The following is an 18,480-nucleotide window of genomic DNA, read 5'->3' as shown; positions in this document are numbered from 1 at the left end:
GGGCTGGAGGTCCCCGAGGTCAGAAACCGCTTCCTACTTTCTTTTGGTCGGATCCTGCCATCTTGTTTCAGGCGGAAGAGTGGCCGTCAGTAACAAAACTTTCTCTTACCTCCTTTTTGCTCCAGTTGGTGGAAATATCTTCCAGACTTCCTTGGTGACTAATGATACTGTCACCTCCCCATGAAGGTGTGGCCTTCATGGGGAGGTGACAGGCTGTCAGATCTTCATTTCATAGAGGGTTAACCCCATCTAGAGTCCGTTAACCCGACTCTACTAGGCAGTGCTCTTTGGGTTGCAGGTGACAGAGACCCAACTCAAACTTTTTTCACAACAAGGGACATTTATTGAATTTTAGGGTTGCAGTAAAGACAAGCGTGTGTTTAGAAATGGTGGACTCTGGGGCTGGACGTCTGTCTGGACTCCGCTTCCTCCTAGAGGAGGCTTGTGCTCTCAGAAGAGCTGCTCTACTTAGTTTCAGTTCAGACTACACTGGCCCGTGGAGGACAGAGCCCTGCGGCTCGCAGCCCCACTAAAACCCCACGGGGAGTGGAGCTCTCCCCCAAGGCAGTCCTGTGCCCAGAAGGGGAGGGAGGCAGACAGACAGGACAACCAGTCCTCTCCACCCTGTTCCACCCAGTGGTCTTCATCACAGTTGTCGCCTACCCTGCCAAGCCTGTCTGCCATTTCTGCCTAAAGCTACAATAGGCCTCAGGACACAGTTTGCATGGTTATGACCAGAGTATTTCCAGGAGAGTGATGACATCACAGAACAGGGGTTCCAGAAGGCAGGGTGGGGTGGGGCGTAGCCCAGCACTCCCACCTTCTTTAGAACAGAAAGAGCTGTGGGTTGGGTGGGTCTAGCGTACAGTTCATGAAAAAGAGGAGGCTCCTATCCAGACAGCTTTGTTCTACAGATTCTCACAGAAGTCCCTGGGCCACCTAAGACCTGGGATCAGAGAGGAGTAGGAGAGAGGTAAGCTGCAGGAGGGGAGGTAGGAATGCACCTGCCAGAACTACTGTCTTCCCCAAGGGAACACCAAGAGTGGACTTCGTTGCTTCCCAAAGCTCAGGGACACCTGTCTCTGAAGGAACCTACTGAGTCAGGGCAGGGTAGGGTTGTGTGAGACATACTAAAAATGTATCTGTTGTTTGTCTGAAATTCTAATGTAACTAGGCATCCTGTAATTTTATTTGCTAAATCTGGCAACTCTAGGGTGGGAGAGAGAAACAGAAAAATGGTTTCAAACTCAGGATGGTATGGAGTGAGTCTTAGAAGACAGAACCAAAGGTGTGTGAGGAGACATGGCCATCGGGGGAGCCACCTTGTCCAACCAGAAGCTGCTGAATGCCTGGCTCATGGAGCTGGTAGATGGAGAAACTGAGGCCTTTTCCCTCAGGAACACAGACCTGGTTTAAGGGGAGAGATGCACACATACAACACACACACCACTACTGACAGAAATAGCCCCACTCTTTGTTTTCACGGCACTGACTGTTCTGAAGAATATAGGCTGGTTTATTTTCTAGATGTTCCCTCTGTTTGGCTTTGGCTTTGATATTCCCTCGGGATTAGGTACAGGTTATGCATCCCTAGCCAGAATACTACAGAATAAAAGAGAAGAGGCTGGAAACAGCCAGGTGGGGAGCAGTGAGTGAGTGAGCAAGGACATTTGGCTGCCCTTTCCAGATTCCTCGGATTGTCGGAGAAGACCAGCAGGAAGACCGTGAGGCCCTGAGCACCGTAGGCCCTCCGTCGTGCCTGCTCCCCTCGGATGATGATGAGGGCATTACTCACCTCCTTGGTCAGCTGCCTTGTTGCCATAAATCAGGCCGGCCTCATCAACCGCTGTGACTTGGCCAAGGTGCTGCATGAGGAGGAACTGGATGCATTTGAGGGCTACTCCCTGAGTGACTGTGAGTGCCATTTCCTCACCACCCCCCATTTTGCCTCTCCTGGTCATGCCCTAAGGGGCCATCTTTCTTTCTCTGTTTTGTCTATGAAAGTCAAGTTCAAAAAAGCAACCGTCTCCAGGAAACCTTTTCCAACATTCCATATTCATTCAACAATTATTACCTTATTATGTACCAGGAAATATTTTAGGTGCCGGGGATATAAATAAAGCCCCTTCCCTCAAAGTGTTCACATTCTGGGGAAGACCTAAGCAATTAATAAACAAAAACTATATGAAGTACTTCCTGGGGTGATAACTGCTGAGCAGAAGAATAAGGCAGGGAGAGTGATGCGTGATACTGCTGTAGAAAGGGAAGTCAGGGAGGGCTCTCTGAGTAGGTTACATTGGGCAGTGCTGGTCACCAAAATGTCCAGGGGGAGAGCATTCTGAGCAGAGGGAACTCCCATTGCAGAGGCTTCGTCCCGTTGCACCTTAAGGATATCTCCATTTTGCCTAGAATTTGTGCACACCTGTCTCACAACACTTCCTTCTTTCAACTTGCTTTGTGGTTGTTTTCGGTGCATATCTTCATTCTTGTACTATAGGCCCTTTGAAGGCAGCATCTGCATTTGACTCCACTAAATGTCCCTTGCAGGGCTTTGTACAGTTCCCGGCACACAGTAGATGCTTATTAGTGAGTGCCAGAAGCACGGATGGACGGATGAATGGTTAAGCTGGTGGGTGGGTGATGGACTGAAGGAGGAGAGAGGAAGCTAGGGGGTGTTTCTAGCCTGATGGCTCCAACCAGCATCTTAGACCTTCTCATTTCGATTTCTCATTTCTCTTTCTCCTTCATCTTCCTTCTCCCTCAGCGTGGCCCCCTCTAAATAGCCTCTTCTCTTTTTTCTAAGGGCTGTGCCTGGCTTTTGTGGAAAGCAACTTCAACATATCAAAGGTAAATGAAAACACAGATGGCAGCTTTGACTATGGCATCTTCCAGATCAACAGCCGCTACTGGTGCAACGACCACCAGAGTCACTCGGAAAACATTTGCCACGTGGACTGTCAAGGTCTATCCAGGGCCCCAAGGTGGGAGTGGGGAGAGAGATGACCAAGCTCTACTCATCAGACTTCTCTTTCCATTTACAGTCTGACAATGCCCCCAGAGGGATGGTTCGGGGAGTCACGGGGGGTTCTTTGCTGAGTGGGTCTCACTAGTGGCCTTAATGGCTGCCCAGTTGGGAGATTCGTGGGCATCCTCGAGTATGATCCAGAAAGGCTCTGCACAGCCTGTAACAGTACAGCAGCAGCCAACTTTTATTGACAGCATATTATGTATTTAGCACTTTACATGCATATCTGATTTCACCCAACTTTTCACACAGTGAAAACTATTATTCCCACTTTACAGAAGAGTAGCCTGAGGATCATAAAGTCAGTGGTGGCCAGACTGGTGGTCCCGGGGGCTCAGCTCTAATTAATATGTGGTAATAACTTTGGCTAATGATCTGACCAAAGACCAAGGACAAACTCCCCATTTCACAGACTACACAGGTGCCTGACTCTGCCCCTCGCCTTCTCTTTTGTATCCTGATTTATGTCCCTGGATCTTCACCTGAAGAGCCGCCATTAGGCAGGATTTGACCTTAATCTCCGTGCTGCCTGTTTCAGCATTTCCTTTCCCTAGAAACCCCCAAGCTTTGGGTGAACCACCATCTACTCTGGCTAAAAACTATGGCAGTAAGCAGGCCCAAACCTCAGTCCTCCTGCCTCCAGCCTTGGCCGCCCTTGACCTCCAGCAGCCATGGCAGGGAGGTCTAAAAAGGCCTCTGGAAGGGAGGCCTTGCCTGGTCTGGAAGTGCTCAGGCCCCAGGAGGTCCAGGCTTGGGCAGGGAGAGCAGGTGTCTGCCTCGGTTGTTGGGACTGTCCCCTGCTCTTACAGGTATTCTCTTTCTCCTTTTCAGAGCTGCTGAGCCCCAATCTTCTCTCAACCATCAACTGTGCAAAAAAGATCGTGTCCAGTGCAGGGGGGATGAGGAACTGGTGAGGAGGACACTGTAGGACTCAGCCAGCAGGCAGAGCCCCAAGAAGGATGCGGGAGGGAGAATAGGCCGGGACCAGACGCTTTCTGCAGTCTAGAAAGGTGTGGGATAATGACAGGGCTTGGAACTCTGGCTCGAAGACCTGGGATCTAGTTCTTTCTCTGATATTATATGAAACAAAAGTCTTTTGGTTACAGTAACAAAGTAACCTGAGCTAGCCGGAGGGAGAGTTAATCTGAGAGGACATGGTGTCTCCCGAGCCCACACAAGGGTGCAGCTGGGCCTCAGGAAAAGAGCGGAAGTTGAACTGGAAACTGTCGGCAAGCTTTCCCTGGCAGGGTTCTGCTTCTCTGGGCGCGTTTGCTCCACTATTCCTCCGCAGACCAGCTTTCTCTGCTCCACAGTCCCCAAGACACTACGGCCACCAAAGTTTATGGTCTAACATCATAAGCAACCACTGAGACTGGCTAAGCTCAGTCCCAGTCCAGGGGCCTGGGACAGAGAATCCGATGGTCCAGCTTGGACCCTGTGTCCCCACTTGGTTCCATCAGATGGACCATGGTTAAAAATGAAAGTAATACTATCATAGCTGCCACCGGACTCCTCTCCGTAGCTGGAAGCAGCATTTTCTATACAAATGTGTTGCTCACCAGCTGGGCAGTCACCCCCAAAGCTGTCAGCTTACCAACACTGGATGTTGGGATGATTACTTAACTTCTCTGAGCTTTAAACTGGATGTATAAATGATATAAATGGCTGCCTCTGCAGACAACTGTGAGGATGGAAGGAGTTAGGTGCCTTGCATACTCTAAAAACACCTTGCAAAAGAAGGGACATAACTATTAGGGCTGAGCCTTTCTGGAGGGAGAGTCAGTAGTTGCACTTGGGGAAAAAAATATGTGTATGTAACTCTCAGCCCTGTAAGCCTGTGTTCTCCCTCCAAAGAGGGAGATAGGGATTTGAAAATGTCAAAGCACACTGACTGGGGGAAGTGCAAACGCCGTGGACAAGAGAAGCTTAAAGGAAGAATCAGAGGGGCCGGAGGAAGGTAGATGAGACGGCTGGGAATGAAGCTGCTCTGCGCAGAAGACTCCCTGAGATCTGGGTCATGTGTGTGGAGCAGCAGCTACTATGTGGGAGGCAAGAACCAGTCTTTTCCTCCCCACAGGGCAGCCTGGAGGATGCACTGTGCGGACCGGCCACTCTCCTACTGGATGACAGGATGTCACCTGGGATGACGCAGGGTGCGGGCCTGCGGTGGAGCCATTCCGCAACTCCTCTCCTCCCGGGAAATTCTCCCTTCCCTCTTCTCTCGCCTCCACTTCGTGCTATTTCCTTCCCTTCCCAGTTACAAATAAAACTGACGAGAGTCCCAGGAATAAATAGTTTTCTAGGGTTTCCTCCTTGTTCCCATCCAGGCCCAGGCCCAGGCCCCTGGTTCCTGACTGTCATTTGTAAACCAAGAGGACCACAGTGGAGATGTTTCTGTAAAACATTCCTTGTGGGAAAAAATGTGTTAATTTATTCATCATTAGTTCCACATATATTCGAGTCCCGAATGCAGTGGGGGTATGCTAGGTACTAGAAGAAGGAAGCTGAAACATAACTATTGTTCTTGAGGTGCTCATAATCTAGGTGGTGAGAGACAGACACACAGGAACAATGGATACATGGATGAAGGGACACATGAATGGATACAATGGATAATGAAATGGATAGTAAAATCTATAATTACTCATTTGAAACAATATCAGGACCCCACTAATTCTTCGAAAGTCAACTATTTTTGAAGTAAAGAGAAGGCTCAGAAATAGGTGATGGCTGAGGCTAAGGGCCAGGTATATGGAGGCAGAGAAAGTAGTAGAGAAATGGTGTTAGGTGCCATTGATCTGGGGGTTCTGTGGGAGGACGGGCTAGAATCTAGATTTTAAAAGGCTTTTCTGCGTAGGATCTGACTTGCTCGGAAGGTGCTGATGTGGAGTACAGCTTGCTAAGGGCCGTGAAAAGACTGTTATCATGGACCTCTCAGGTCCTGACTTCTCAGCCTTCACTGCTTCTGCTCTAAAACGAGAGATTTGACTGTTCAACGGTCCCCAGACTTTTGGATTTCACAGGCCAGTAAAATGTCAGAAAAAGTCAAGACCATGATAAGATTTCCAACTTTTTATTTTAATGCCCAAGTAAGAGTATTAATCAAAACAACTATCCTCTGTTAGCATCTCTTTATAAATTAATTTTTAGCATCAAAATGGAAGGTAGGTCATATTTGTAGATAGTAAAGCAGAATAGATTTTGTTTTATAATTTTTTATTTGATTATAGTGTTCTTTGCCTGTTTTTCTGAGGATGGGTGAAAACTTCATCACAGCCCAGCAGGGTTGTTGTTTAGAAACCTCGGTACACTTGTTCTGTAAGGTCCCTTCTGACTCTGACATTCTAGGATTAAAATTGGGATTTCTAGGACCTACTTTCCCTGTGAGGGCAGTACTCTGCACAACAGCCCACGTCAGGACGCCCAGGAAGGCCCCGCTCAGGCACCATGAGGTCCACTGTTGGTCCCCTGATAGGGCCAGCAGTTTGATTTTTCCAAACTCATCTCTCCCCCTCACCCTGCCTCCCAATCTCCTACATCATCCAACCCCACAAACACATGTTCACAATTCACCAGAATTGTGTAGGAAAATCATGGAACTTTTTTTAAGGATTTCATGCTAGACTGTTAATGACTGGACGAGTTATACCTTGATGTGCATATTTAAAACTCATGAAAACACTCAAGTCAAAGGACTGGATCTCTAGTGGTCATTTCTCAGAGTTGGAGAACCTAAAATTTTTAAGTTCAGTAGGCAGTGCTCTAACCACTTAGAACCCTAGTCGTCTTTGGGAGTGAAGATGAAGCCAGCTGCTCTAAAGATGTCTGTACTCTCTGATCTTTTGGCCTCTACCCTTAAAATACACTTTTTCCTTCCCTCTCACCGCCCCCCTCCCAACCCAGTGAACAAGTGTATAGAGTACACTGTTAGAAAGATGGTTTAGTAATATTTCCTCTCAGGTTTTAAAGCTATTTGCAAGTGTTACTCAGCTACTTCTACTATTAACTACATCAAGCCCTCCTAAATGTCTAGAAAGACTAGATATTTCACGTAAGAACTTACTTACCTACTATGTACACAGCACTGTTAAAACTGCACACGCACAACAATAGTTACGATCTGAGGTATCTTCTGAGGAGGACCGTGTTGGCCTCTCTCCCTTCTCTCCACCACCAGTCCAGGGGACAAGCACAGGCAGGCATGAGTAATACTCAGACAGGGCGGAACAGATTCATATCCCAAAGTCATTTTACAGATGACAAACTTTCCTATGAATTTCACCACAAAGTGTACAAAATGTGCTCATTTTACCAACTACTTTGTCAAACACTGGCAGCCTCTTCCACATTTAGGAAGACTAGATGTTGTCAATTAGACGCATTTGCCCTTTATATACACTATGCACACAGCTTTTTCATATTATACACACAACCCTTCTAAAAGCAACCAGTCAATCTTCCTAAAGGATGGTGGGCACTTCCTATTAGTGAAATGTGGTATGGTATGCTGCCATTTCCCTCTTCTGAAATGAACGTCGATAGTAGAAGTGGTCCAGTGGCCTGCTAATTGTTCCACCTGTGGTTGACTGGGGCTCCCGCTTACCTTTCGTCCCATTAAGGCCTTTGTCCATTGTCATCAGGATGAGGTAAGGTCTAGTTCAACTGGGACAGAGGAGTGGCCCCAAGTGCTCCATCCACATGGCTCCAAGGCCTAAGTGTGGGCAAGCGTGTGTCCACATAGACCCGCCTTCTCCTGCCCTGGAAGGCCCTAACATGCCTTCCAGTGGCCGCCATCTCTGACGCTCAAAGGCAGCATGGCCTTGGTGCCTTGGTGGGGGCTCTGTTAGGCCCTGCAGGGTTGGGCCTGGAGACCCAGAGGTCTGCAGGTTGCGGGCTTGGAGAGGCCATTGACACCAGGTCATGGGGGTGGGGTGGGGGGAGAGGTTCACTGCTGCTTCACAGCCTGGGCCTGGCCAGTGGGGAACTGCAGGGAGGGCTGTGGGTCTCTGCAGGACAGAGCCTGCTGACTATCCCTGAGATCCCCAGCTCACTGGCCAGCCCAAGGCCAGAGGGCCTGGGGTGGCCCAGAGGAGAAGCTATTTTAACACTTGGGTAGAGAAGCAATGGACTCTAGGACATTGGGGAGGAACTAGAGGCAGATACCCTCAGGGGGCTGGGGAGAGGTGGGATGCCCAGCTAGCCCTGTCCCTCTCACTACTCCCTCCCCCCCTTTTCCCTGTTACACTATATTTATTAGTACATCTTAGATCCTGTACTTTTATTGAAAGGTACTAACATTTTGAGGAAAATCTAAATGGAAGTATCAATCAAAATTATTTTGCAGAATCTTTTTGAAATGACCCAGAGGTGACCATCAAATGGTGTTCATTGGTCCCAGTACAGAAACTCTGACTTTCTGGAATTATAGTAATATCCATTGCAGCTATGTGCTGAAAGGCCCCCAAATCTAGTGAGACACTGAAGAGGGAGTCATAGACAGGCTTCCCCAAAGCTTCTGTTTCACGCCACGTTCTCCCTTAAACTGTCAGTACAGCAGATAAGGCAGTGGTACAGCTAGGGTACAAAGGAATTAGCTCCAGGGCAAGAAGTCACTCGCTCATAGACTAAAGAGAAAAAATTTGGTTCTTAACATTTGCACTGGACACCAAAATTGCAAATACATTAATGATCTCCCTGCCCGCCACCCTGATACAGAGAATAGTGAAGCCTCTTCAAGTCTGTTTCCTTATCCATAAATGGGGTTAATAGTAATGCCTCCCTTGATGGTAGGTATATTAAATAAGATAATGGATGCACACAATCACTGTCTTTTCGAAAGCAAGCAAGCAAAACAAACAAACAAAAAACCCTCAACTCCTCAAATCTCACTGCACCAAGGAACTCAGTCCATGGCTCACTATCAGACCAACTATGGAGCGGGAGCCAAAGACATAACATGATGGCCAGGAGAATGGTCCAATTTAGACTCAGGGAAAATGTTCTGAGAACCAAATCCAGTGTTACAGAACAAGGTGGGCCTGGGACGATTTACTATCACCCAAAAGGAACCCCGCAGGTTCATTATGTCTGCCGCCAGAGGAAAGACATCTCTCAATGCCAGAGATTCGTGAAAAGAAAGGAAATGTTTATTTAATGCTATACAGACTTAAAGTAGTTACCTAATGTTTTCATCAAAATCCCAAAGTCCCTTAAAACACCCACAAACACACACAGTCCTTCCTTTCCCCCCTTTGCCCAGTCTGGGGTACTGTATCTCAGGAAAAGAAATAGAAGTCCATGGCTCAGGCAGCCCCCAGTTCTTCCCAGTAATCCGTGCTCGGCTGGTTGGCCTCCCTCGGTTCCCGGCACCATCAGCTGTTGTTGCCAGGATCTCTGCTAAAGCCAGATGGTGGTTTCGCCTTCTAAAGCTGTGGGGATCCCCATTCTGCCAAAGCCATGTGGTTCTCTTCTTTCTATTACCACAGCCGTGTGATCCTCTCTGCACAATGGCTGCGGGAGTCTCCACTCTGCCAAAAACACATGGTTCTCCCCCCTCAATGGCTGCAAGGAGGGTGGTTGCCATTCTGCCAAAGCTGAGCGGCGGTTCTCTGCTAAAGCTGCATAGTGATTCTCTCTCGCAGGGCTGTGGGAGTCCCCACTCTGCTAAAGACCGAGTAGTTCTCTCACATGTCCACACTTGCCAGCACTCCCATATCCTTCTAGCTTCAATGGGCTGCCATCGTGGGTCTGGGCAGGCACAGCCCCATATCATGGAGCCAATCTTCTCCAAGCTCCCACACAGGCACTGTAACTCTGGGGACCTGCCTCCCAGTTAGTCTTGGTGGGGAAGTTACTTCCATTCCCCTGGCTCAGAGCTGGCCACAGTTATTTAACATACCTATGCAACCAGTTAAAGGTTATAGATATGTTAAACGACCACACCAGAGGTTAGCTGCAAAGCTGTTGCTACACGAGAAACAGCTCTCAATGGCCCTGCTCCATTTGTCCCTTCCTCCAACCCACACCTGTGGCACCGAGATGAGGACATCCTAATGTTCCTGGACACCTTGAGTTCTGGACCCCATTCCAAATCCCTATCCCCCCCCACGTCACCCCACTTGGCTGTACCCTGTTACACCAGGAGGACATCTGATGTGGAAACCGAGGAAGGGGATACAGGGTGGCGATATGAAACAGAGGTGGATTTACTCTCTCACCCCATATTTATGACTCACTGCTCCCTCGTGTTTGGGAAGAGCAAGAACGCGGGCACGTTCAGTAGGAAGTAAGGACATTCTAGGGCGCTCAAGCGTGTGCCTTGCATGTGCAGGGCACGGATATTGGTAGAGTCCCGCCAAATCCATCTCTCAGTACACCCAGGATGAACGGACAGAGGGCCCCGGTAGGATTTTGAGCCAGTGAAGAAACGAAGCCCAACGCCAAGCGAGCTCCATTACCCAAGGCAGGAAGGCAGCTGCGCGTAGCCCACTAGCGCGTGAATCGGCTCTTGTGTTCAGATGGCACCGCAAGATTAACAGGCACAGGGGAAGACAACCCTCGCTTTTCTGATAGAGACATTCTTTTCTGCAACTCTCCTCCTGTTTTCATTTTGTTTTACTTGGTTGCGATTATCTTGAGTCAAATAGGAGCGCTCTGCCAAGGAGGACCTAGACACCCCCCCCCCCCCCCCCCCCCCCCACCCCCCACCCCACCCCCCCCACCCCCACCCCACCCCCCCACCCCCCACCCCACCCCCCACCCCCCCACCCCCACCCCCCCCACCCCCCCCCCCCCCCACCCCCCCACCCCCCCCCCCCCCCCCCCCACCCCCCCCCCCCCCCTACCCCCCCCCCCCCCCCCCCCCCCCCCCCCCCCACCCCCACCCCCCCCACCCCCCCCCCCCCCCCCCCCCTACCCCCCTACCCCCCACCCCACCCCCCTACCCCCCTACCCCCCACCCCACCCCCCTACCCCCCTACCCCCCACCCCCACCCCCCACCCTCCTCACCCTTCCTCTCTCCTTGGCTTCCTGCCCGCCTCACTGGTCTCAGCCAACCCTTGCTAAGCTGCGTCCCGTACGTCACGAGTTTCTAGGCAAATCAGGAAGCTCCTCGGGTCTGGAGCGTCCTCGCGCGCCCCCGCCTGGACCAAACGGTCTGGGCGCGTGGTGGTGCCCGAGAGCGTCTCCGGCGAGGCGCACGTCGAAGCGAGGCGCGCGTCGAAGCGGGCAAATCGGCCGGCCGGCCGGCGGAGCGACCCGATGAGCGGCGGGAGCAGCGGGAAGCAGCCCTCAGTGAGGATTTAGGTTTTGTTTTGTTTGCTTGGGTTCATGCCGGTATCTCGTCCCGGATTTTCTCTGGAATCTAGAGATGTGGCCTCATGGCGAACTTGGCCGCCTCACACTTTTTTCCGGTGGGCTGGAAACCCTAACGGGTACTCATTATCTTTTTTCCACATGTGGGTTTTTTTTTAATGTTTTAAATATCATCCCCCTTTAAAAGCCTTCATGGCCTGCGGGGCTCAGAGCGTGAGAGGCATTTTGTGGACACAGCAGGGAGGGAACTCCGCTCAGCGAGCTGGCCTTCTTAAGCTCTGTATGCCAATGGCGGACACAGGTCCTCACACACTATTGGCGAATGTCCTGCTCGTTCGTTCGTTCCTTCGTAGCTGCTGAGCTCCCACAGGTTCTGGGCGCTTGTGATCCATCGGTGAAAAACACCAAGGCCCCTGCCCTCACGGGGCCTGCTGCCCAGGGAGCGGGGTAGACGGCAGTAACAGGCCTACGAAGTGAACGGGAACGTGTTAGGACTGTGCTGTGGGAAGAGAAAGCAGCGTCGTCGCTCAAGGGTGTGCCGTGGGGTGGCGCGGCATCGGGGTTAGAAAGAGGGTGCGGGTGGCCGCCCTCATTGCAGAGATACGTTGGCCTGGGCGAAGGAGTTTTCAGGGACGAGGCCAATTCCAGGAAGGGAGGAAGGGGGGTGGAGAGGCTGGACTGTGACTCAGGTGTGTACAAGAAACTGCAAGGAACCCTGGGATATGAGGGAGCGGTGAGAACCCTAAACTGGGAGGAATCCGGCTCAGGCTACACAGCCAAAAGCAGTCCTGTTGCACCTCAGTGTCCGCGGCCTCCTGCTCGCTGCCGGCCCCCCACCTCTCCCCGGCTGGAGTGTAGGTCTAGAAATTTAGAGAGTATGAAAACAAAAAGGAACCCTCTCCCTCCCCCAATTTTCTTATGTCTATTTATGTGGCACGGACACGTACCGGTGACAACCACAGGGGAAGACCAACTAGCTTGGCTTGTGGTGGTCAGAGATGGGAAGTCTTTTTTAAGCTAAGGCTCTAGGAGCAGAACGTAGTCTATGAGATTGATTCACAAGACAGGGCTTTGCAGAGAAAGGTGACATCAGCAAGCTAAGCGGAGAGGAATGAAATAGAAGGGGCTCTTGCGTTAACCTCTGTTCGGAGTTGCTTGTGACAGTGCGGCCCCATCAAAACACAGATAATATGGACTCTTTGAATACGTAGAAGCAGTGAAGTACTAAGAACGTTGCTCCGCAGTTACGATGCCTGGGTTTGAATTCTGGCTCCACCTCTTAATTAGTTGTGTGATTTGGGATAAGTTACTTCACCTCTCTTAGCCTCCATCTGATCTGTACAAAGAGGGGTGGGGGTGGATTACTAAAGTAAAGCAGTTCAGTGCCTGGGACATAATATATATTTTCTAAAGGTTAAAATTATTAGACAAGATGTGATTGAGAAAGTGTCTGCAGATCGGTAGTGAGTGCCTAGCTTGGTGTAGGTGTTATGAAGACAGTACTCTATCTCAAAGAATTCAAAAGTTAATTGGGATTCTACAATGTATAAGTGAGTGTGACTGATATTAGAACATTATACAGCTGACTAATGTTAAGCATGTGCTTGAAACAGTGGGAAGGCCATTGTCCTGTGCCCTTCTCATGCCACTTTCAAAATAACATTAGATATAAACAACTGATATTTTCTAAATCTTATGTAAGATGTGGGAAAATACTTAAAACACTGCTGTTTCTTTCTCTCTAGCTGTTGGCTTTTCTCATAAGGATGGAAATGCTACTGTTTAGTGTCTGGGCCTTCCTGGCTTTGATTTCTTCCCCAGGTAAGGCTATTTTGCCAAAGTTTGTTTCGCCATGCATGCCAGGGCACAGGTGGCTGGCCAGTGAGGAAGAGGATAGGAAGTCCTGAATGGGGCCACACTCTAGTATTCACGCATCTGGACCCTCAGGAGAGATTCCTATTATTCGGGTCACTAGGCCACAGAATCTAGGTGTCTCTGGTTATATTGGAATAACCCAAATTAAGGGACAGGTTACTAGACCATCAGCAAGAACGTTCCATAAGAACTGTTACTTCTCAGCTTGGCTCCCTGCTGCCCCAGGGCTGTCTTATTTTTCTACTCTTGAAAATATTTTTACTTCTTTGTTGCCACTATTTGTGTCATGAAGAGCCACAGCAGGACTTTGATAGGACAGGGCCCACAGCTCAGGTGTGAGGAGTGAGTTCTCTGAATGGCAAGACAGAAACTGGAGCCTCAGTGGGGACATTGCTACAGGAGAGTCTGTTCCCAGAGGGGCTGGTTTTGGAGAAATGAGGTAGATGACGGGCTTGGCGAAGCTAAAGGGGACTGTAGGGAAGCTTATGAGATTGTGCTCCTCTCCTACATCAGGCCTAAAGTGTACCTGAGAGATGTCTCGCTCACTGCACCTGAGATTTCCCTAACAGACTAAACTCTTAAGCATTCAAAAACTTCTGTTGCTTAAGCACCGAAGCAAAATGGAACAGTCTCACTTTGAGCGGAGGTGAAAAGTTCCATGGCAGATGAGTGACCCTGGGGGTCATCCTGGGAGCTTCCAAGATTTCTGGAAGTTTGGGAAGAGAATAGTTTCCTGGACACAAGTTTTAGCAACTCCATAGTTTCCACAGTGACAGTAATGGGGCAATCAGATCTCAAGAAAGACCATGAATGGAGGGACTGGCGGTGGACTCAGGATTCCAACTTGTTCATTAGGGTCTTTTTCTTGGCTAGTTCCCTGTCCCTTTTCATTCAGGGCAAGTTCCTGTTCTCCCTCACTAAATAAATAGGCTCTGTATTTTGTTTGGGTCTTGTGGGACTCACCAGAGTCTTTGACATGCATGGTCGATCATTTCAGGGACCACCAAAGGGCTGTTTGAGGTCTCTGTTCAGCCAGAACAGGCCCTGGTAAAGTTTGGACAGTCCCTCATGATCAACTGCAGCACGACCTGTCCAGACCCAGGACCCAGTGGGGTTGACACCTCCCTAAAGAAAACCCAGGTGGCCAGAGGGCCTCAGTGGAGGGAGTTCCTCCTGGATGACGTCACAGAGAGCTCCACCCTGCAGTGCTTCTTCTCCTGCTCGGGGATCCAAAAGGATGCGAGCCTGGGCATCACCATGTATCGTGAGTGGGGCCGAGGGCCGGGAGGAAGAGAAGCGTCGGGGAATGTGACTGCCTTATTTGGGGGAAATTAGACAGATTTCTTTTAGGGGAGAGAATTAGACAGATTTCTTTTAGGGGAGAGAATTAGGGCCCTTTATAAAGATTTCCATCATACTGTGGGAATTCTGGAGCCACTTCTGTTTCCCTTTGGTGTAGGCTTTTAAATTAGGAGCACACCATAGAGGGCATCCAGACATCTGTGCTTGAGAATACATTCAACTACAGGAGGCATATGCTAATAATGCTCACTTATGAATGGTCAAAAAAAGTGTAAAACTGGTGCTGAATTATTTGCCACAAGTTCTTAGCATAAGCAGAGATTGGAGAAAGGAGGGTCTCTGTGGGCTGGGGTACTTGGAGAAGTCTTCATGGAAGAGCAGACTCCGGAGCTTCACTCCGGCAGAGTGGTTAGGATTTGAAGTGATGGGGATGGGTGAGGAGGGTCTTTCGGGGGGCAGACAGCAGTGGCAAAGATCAGGTTTTAAGAACAAGTGTGATCCCTGCGGGGTAAGAGTGTGGTTAACTTGCTGTGGTTTCTGTGTGGTGCTCAGGAACCCCTCAGCATCTGCTCACACCCTGAAGCACTCTGGTAAGAGATAAACGCTCTCCAGAATGGGAGCAACCATCAAAGCAAGGCACCTCCCCCCAGCAGTCATATTTCTTGGTTATGGCTTTAGCCGCCTTTGACGGGCAGAAGAGCCAAAGGCTAACTTGTCCCATCTGACATTGTTGGTCAGATGGTTTAAGGGGAGCAGTCACCTTCTACCACAGGCTGCCTGTCCTGTACCATTTCTTTCTGGAGAGGTGAGTAGCCCTCTCTCATCACACTCGTGTTTTTGTTTTAAAGAGCCACCGGAGCAGGTGGTCCTGGAGCTGCAGCCTGCGTGGGTGGCCTTGGACGAAGTCTTTACAGTGAGGTGCCATGTGCCCAAGGTAGCACCCCTGGAGAGCCTCACCCTTACCCTTCTTCAGGGTAACAAAGAACTATATAGAAAGAACTTTATGAGCTTGGCTGTGGCCTCCGAGAGAGCTGAGGTCACCTTCAATGTCCAAGCACAAAGGGAGGATCACAGGTGCAATTTCTCCTGCCACGCAAAACTGGACCTGAGTTCGCGTGGTGGAGGGCTCTTTCACTCCAGCTCAGCCAGCAGGGTGCTCCGGATTTTTGGTGAGTTGGAGCTCAGGTATGGAAGGGATCCTGAGTCGCATTTTCTTTATCTTATTGTGGCCTTTGGGACTAAGTAGTTCTCACAGCGTTTAGGATGTGGGTGTGAGGATAATTGAACTTCACCTCTTCTTGGGCTTTAAGCTCACCCTAGGGGACAGAGACCTTTTTGCCCTACTTTCTTCCTACATTTTGGGCTCCTGTATGACATGATTTATCATGGTTTTTCTCCTTTCTTTCCTTTTCTTCATTTGTTGGCAGAATTCTCTCAGCGCCCCCAAATCTGGGTCTCTCCACTTCTGGAGGTTGGGACGGCAGAGGCTGTGAGCTGTGAGCTGGCCAGGGTGTTCCCAGCCAAAGAGGTGACGTTCCACATGTTCTTGGGAGACCAGGAGCTGAGCCCCTTCCTGTCCTGGGAGGGAGACACTGTGTGGGCCAATGCCACTGTTCGGGCCATGGAGACTGGCGATCAGGAGCTGTCCTGCCACGTGTCTCTGGGTCCGATGGAGCAGAAGGCGAGAGAGCTAGTGCACATCTATAGTAAGTTGCCAGCCTTTTCCCTTCCCCGTGAGGGTTCTCTGCCGCTGAAAACGTCCACTGAAAGCCCTGGTGACTTTCTGATCAGTGCAGGCAGGTGGGAGACATGTGTGGGGATGTGGCTTTATCCAGCCTTCGCCCTGTTTCCTTAGGCCATGCTACTCACAGAGTGATTGTGGGTGCTCGGACCCATTTCTAGGAATAGCCACATGAGCTGAGGAGGAAATCCATAAGGTGAAAACACATGCTGCTGTCCGTGCTGCACAGACAGAGCCCGCTGTGGGCATGCCGAGTTTGTTGTAGGAAAAGCTCTCCGTTCCCAAACCACCTTTGTTGCTCCTGCCACTCAGCCCCGAGCAGTACTGATCTCCTCGTCTTTCCCCTGTTGTCCGCCGACCCAGGGGATGCCACTGGCAGCAGGAGTGCCGAAGTGGCTGCCAGTTTTGAGAAAGATGTTCGGTTGTCTGTTCCCTTTCCTTATAGGCTTCCCGCCACCAGTCCTGGAGGTAGAAGAATTAACATTGGTAGGGACAGACCTTAACGTGACCTGTTCGGGGCACGTGTTAACATCGCCCAGCCCTACTCTTCGGCTCCAGGGAGCCCCAGTCCTCTCTGCCCCTGGGGAGCCCGTCTGGCTTTTACTTACCACCACAGAAGAGGATGATGGCCGGAATTTCTCCTGTGAGGCCTCTTTGGAGGTTCAGGGTCAGCAGCTGATCAAAACCACTACAGTCCAGCTCCATGTCTTATGTGAGTGTGGGCCCGATCCTCCTCTCGAAACAAGGGCTAGTGCTGTCCCACTTCCGGAGATCCCAGCCAGCAGCTTCATTATTAGAGTTGCCACATTTTTTCCTTTAAAAAATAAAAATAAAAAAATTACATTAAAGCTCTCCAAGCTTACCTTGCCACCAGCAAAGTGAGTGGGGAGGAACAGGAGGGAAACGGGGAGCAGAAGAGAGGAAGTGGGTTAAGGGATCAGGTGGCATTAACCGTGGGCCAGTTGACTGACAACATAGGGAGTGGTAGTTGGAGTTTATCCTGAGAAAGGAAATTTCCACATAAAAACTTGTATTTTGGAAAAAAGGAAAAGTGCTCCTCTCTGGGTTCACCGCTGCCCATGTTCTCACTCACCGGGAAGCAGGAGCCCCAGGGCCACCACTGGCGGAGCCGTCCACACCGTCGAGTCAGCGTCCGTGAAATTGCTCTGTGCTGCACCTCAGACTCCTTGCCTGTCGGGACGGGGGGTTGAGGGGGGCAGGTGAGAGAAGAGTGGCTCAAGCAGGGAGATGACAGTCCACCCTTGGGTGGAGGGGACACAGCATTTGGACTGGGGGAGGGAGAGGTGAGCGTGACCAGGGAGGAGGGAAGGTGCACACTGAGTTCTGCTCCCTTGGGGACTCTCTTTTTTTCCAGACAGGCCACGGTTAGAGGAATCCGGTTGTCCCAGCAACCAGACCTGGGTGGAAGGGACGGAACAGATGCTCGCCTGTGTCCCAAAGGGAAACCCAACTCCGTTGCTGGTGTGTACCTGGAATGGAGTGGTCTTCGACCTTAAAGTGCCACAGAAGGCTACCCAGAACCACACTGGAATCTACTGCTGCACGGCCACCAACCCGCTGGGCTCTGTCAGCAAAGACATTGCGCTCATTGTTCAAGGTGACTGAGGCACCCCTGCTGCCAGGCCCAGGATGGAAGTCGCCCAGGGGGTGGGGATTCTTATCCAAACACATAAAGAAGAAAGATTTCAGTGGGCCAGGGAGGATGAGACCTGGAAGTGTGCTCGGTGGGCTGGGGCAGGGTGATTCTCTTGGCCTTGAACCCTCCCAATTCTGTGTCTTCTGTGCTTGGGCAGGACTGGATGAAGGAATCAGCTCCACCATCATCATCATCATTATTGTCGCCCTTGGAGTGGGTGTCATCACCATCGCACTGTATCTGAATTACCAGCCCTGCAAGGTGGAGAAGAGGAAATTGCCCTATAGGCACAAAGAGAAGAGCAGAGTGGAGGAAAGCCAGTTCGAGGTTCAACAAGCAGAAATATGCATCATGCACAATTGTTAAATAGAAACAGTTCTTTGGTTAAAGGTGACCTCTGCTACTGGGGTTTCCTAAGGGAGGAAGGGAGTAGAGGAGGAAGGAAGAGACATCCCCTGTGTTATGAAATCCCATAGAACACGCTGAGGCCCCACGTCCCCTGCATCCAGTCCATCCTCAGGCTGCACTCCTCCAAGTGCACTGTAGTCTCCAGAGACTTCTGTCTC

The 18,480-nt window shown here is 50.5% G+C and overlaps 2 protein-coding genes across 2 annotated transcripts; both read left to right on the top strand.

Moving 5' to 3' along the window:
- Nucleotides 1-1,775: 1,775 nt before the first annotated feature.
- LYZL6 (lysozyme like 6) lies at nt 1,776-5,223 on the top strand. The gene is made up of 4 exons (XM_045835640.1): nt 1,776-1,914; nt 2,804-2,962; nt 3,857-3,935; nt 5,103-5,223. Exons 1-4 carry the CDS (start codon nt 1,776-1,778, stop codon nt 5,170-5,172), a joined length of 447 nt encoding a protein of 148 aa, XP_045691596.1. The 3' UTR covers nt 5,173-5,223.
- Nucleotides 5,224-13,105: 7,882 nt separating this feature from the next.
- Nucleotides 13,106-18,280, top strand: LOC123816861 (intercellular adhesion molecule 5). The gene is made up of 7 exons (XM_045836084.1): nt 13,106-13,160; nt 14,212-14,478; nt 15,365-15,685; nt 15,944-16,222; nt 16,703-16,969; nt 17,633-17,875; nt 18,072-18,280. Exons 1-7 carry the CDS (start codon nt 13,106-13,108, stop codon nt 18,278-18,280), a joined length of 1,641 nt encoding a protein of 546 aa, XP_045692040.1.
- The last annotated feature ends 200 nt before the right edge of the window (nt 18,281-18,480 follow it).

Source organism: Phyllostomus hastatus, unplaced genomic scaffold (genome assembly GCF_019186645.2).
Source record: "Phyllostomus hastatus isolate PE091 unplaced genomic scaffold, TTU_PhHast_1.1 phas_contig_210, whole genome shotgun sequence".
NCBI classification, from domain to species: Eukaryota; Metazoa; Chordata; class Mammalia; order Chiroptera; family Phyllostomidae; genus Phyllostomus; species Phyllostomus hastatus.
Note: the sequence above shows the minus strand (reverse complement) of the source record. Positions and strands in the feature narration are given on the sequence as shown.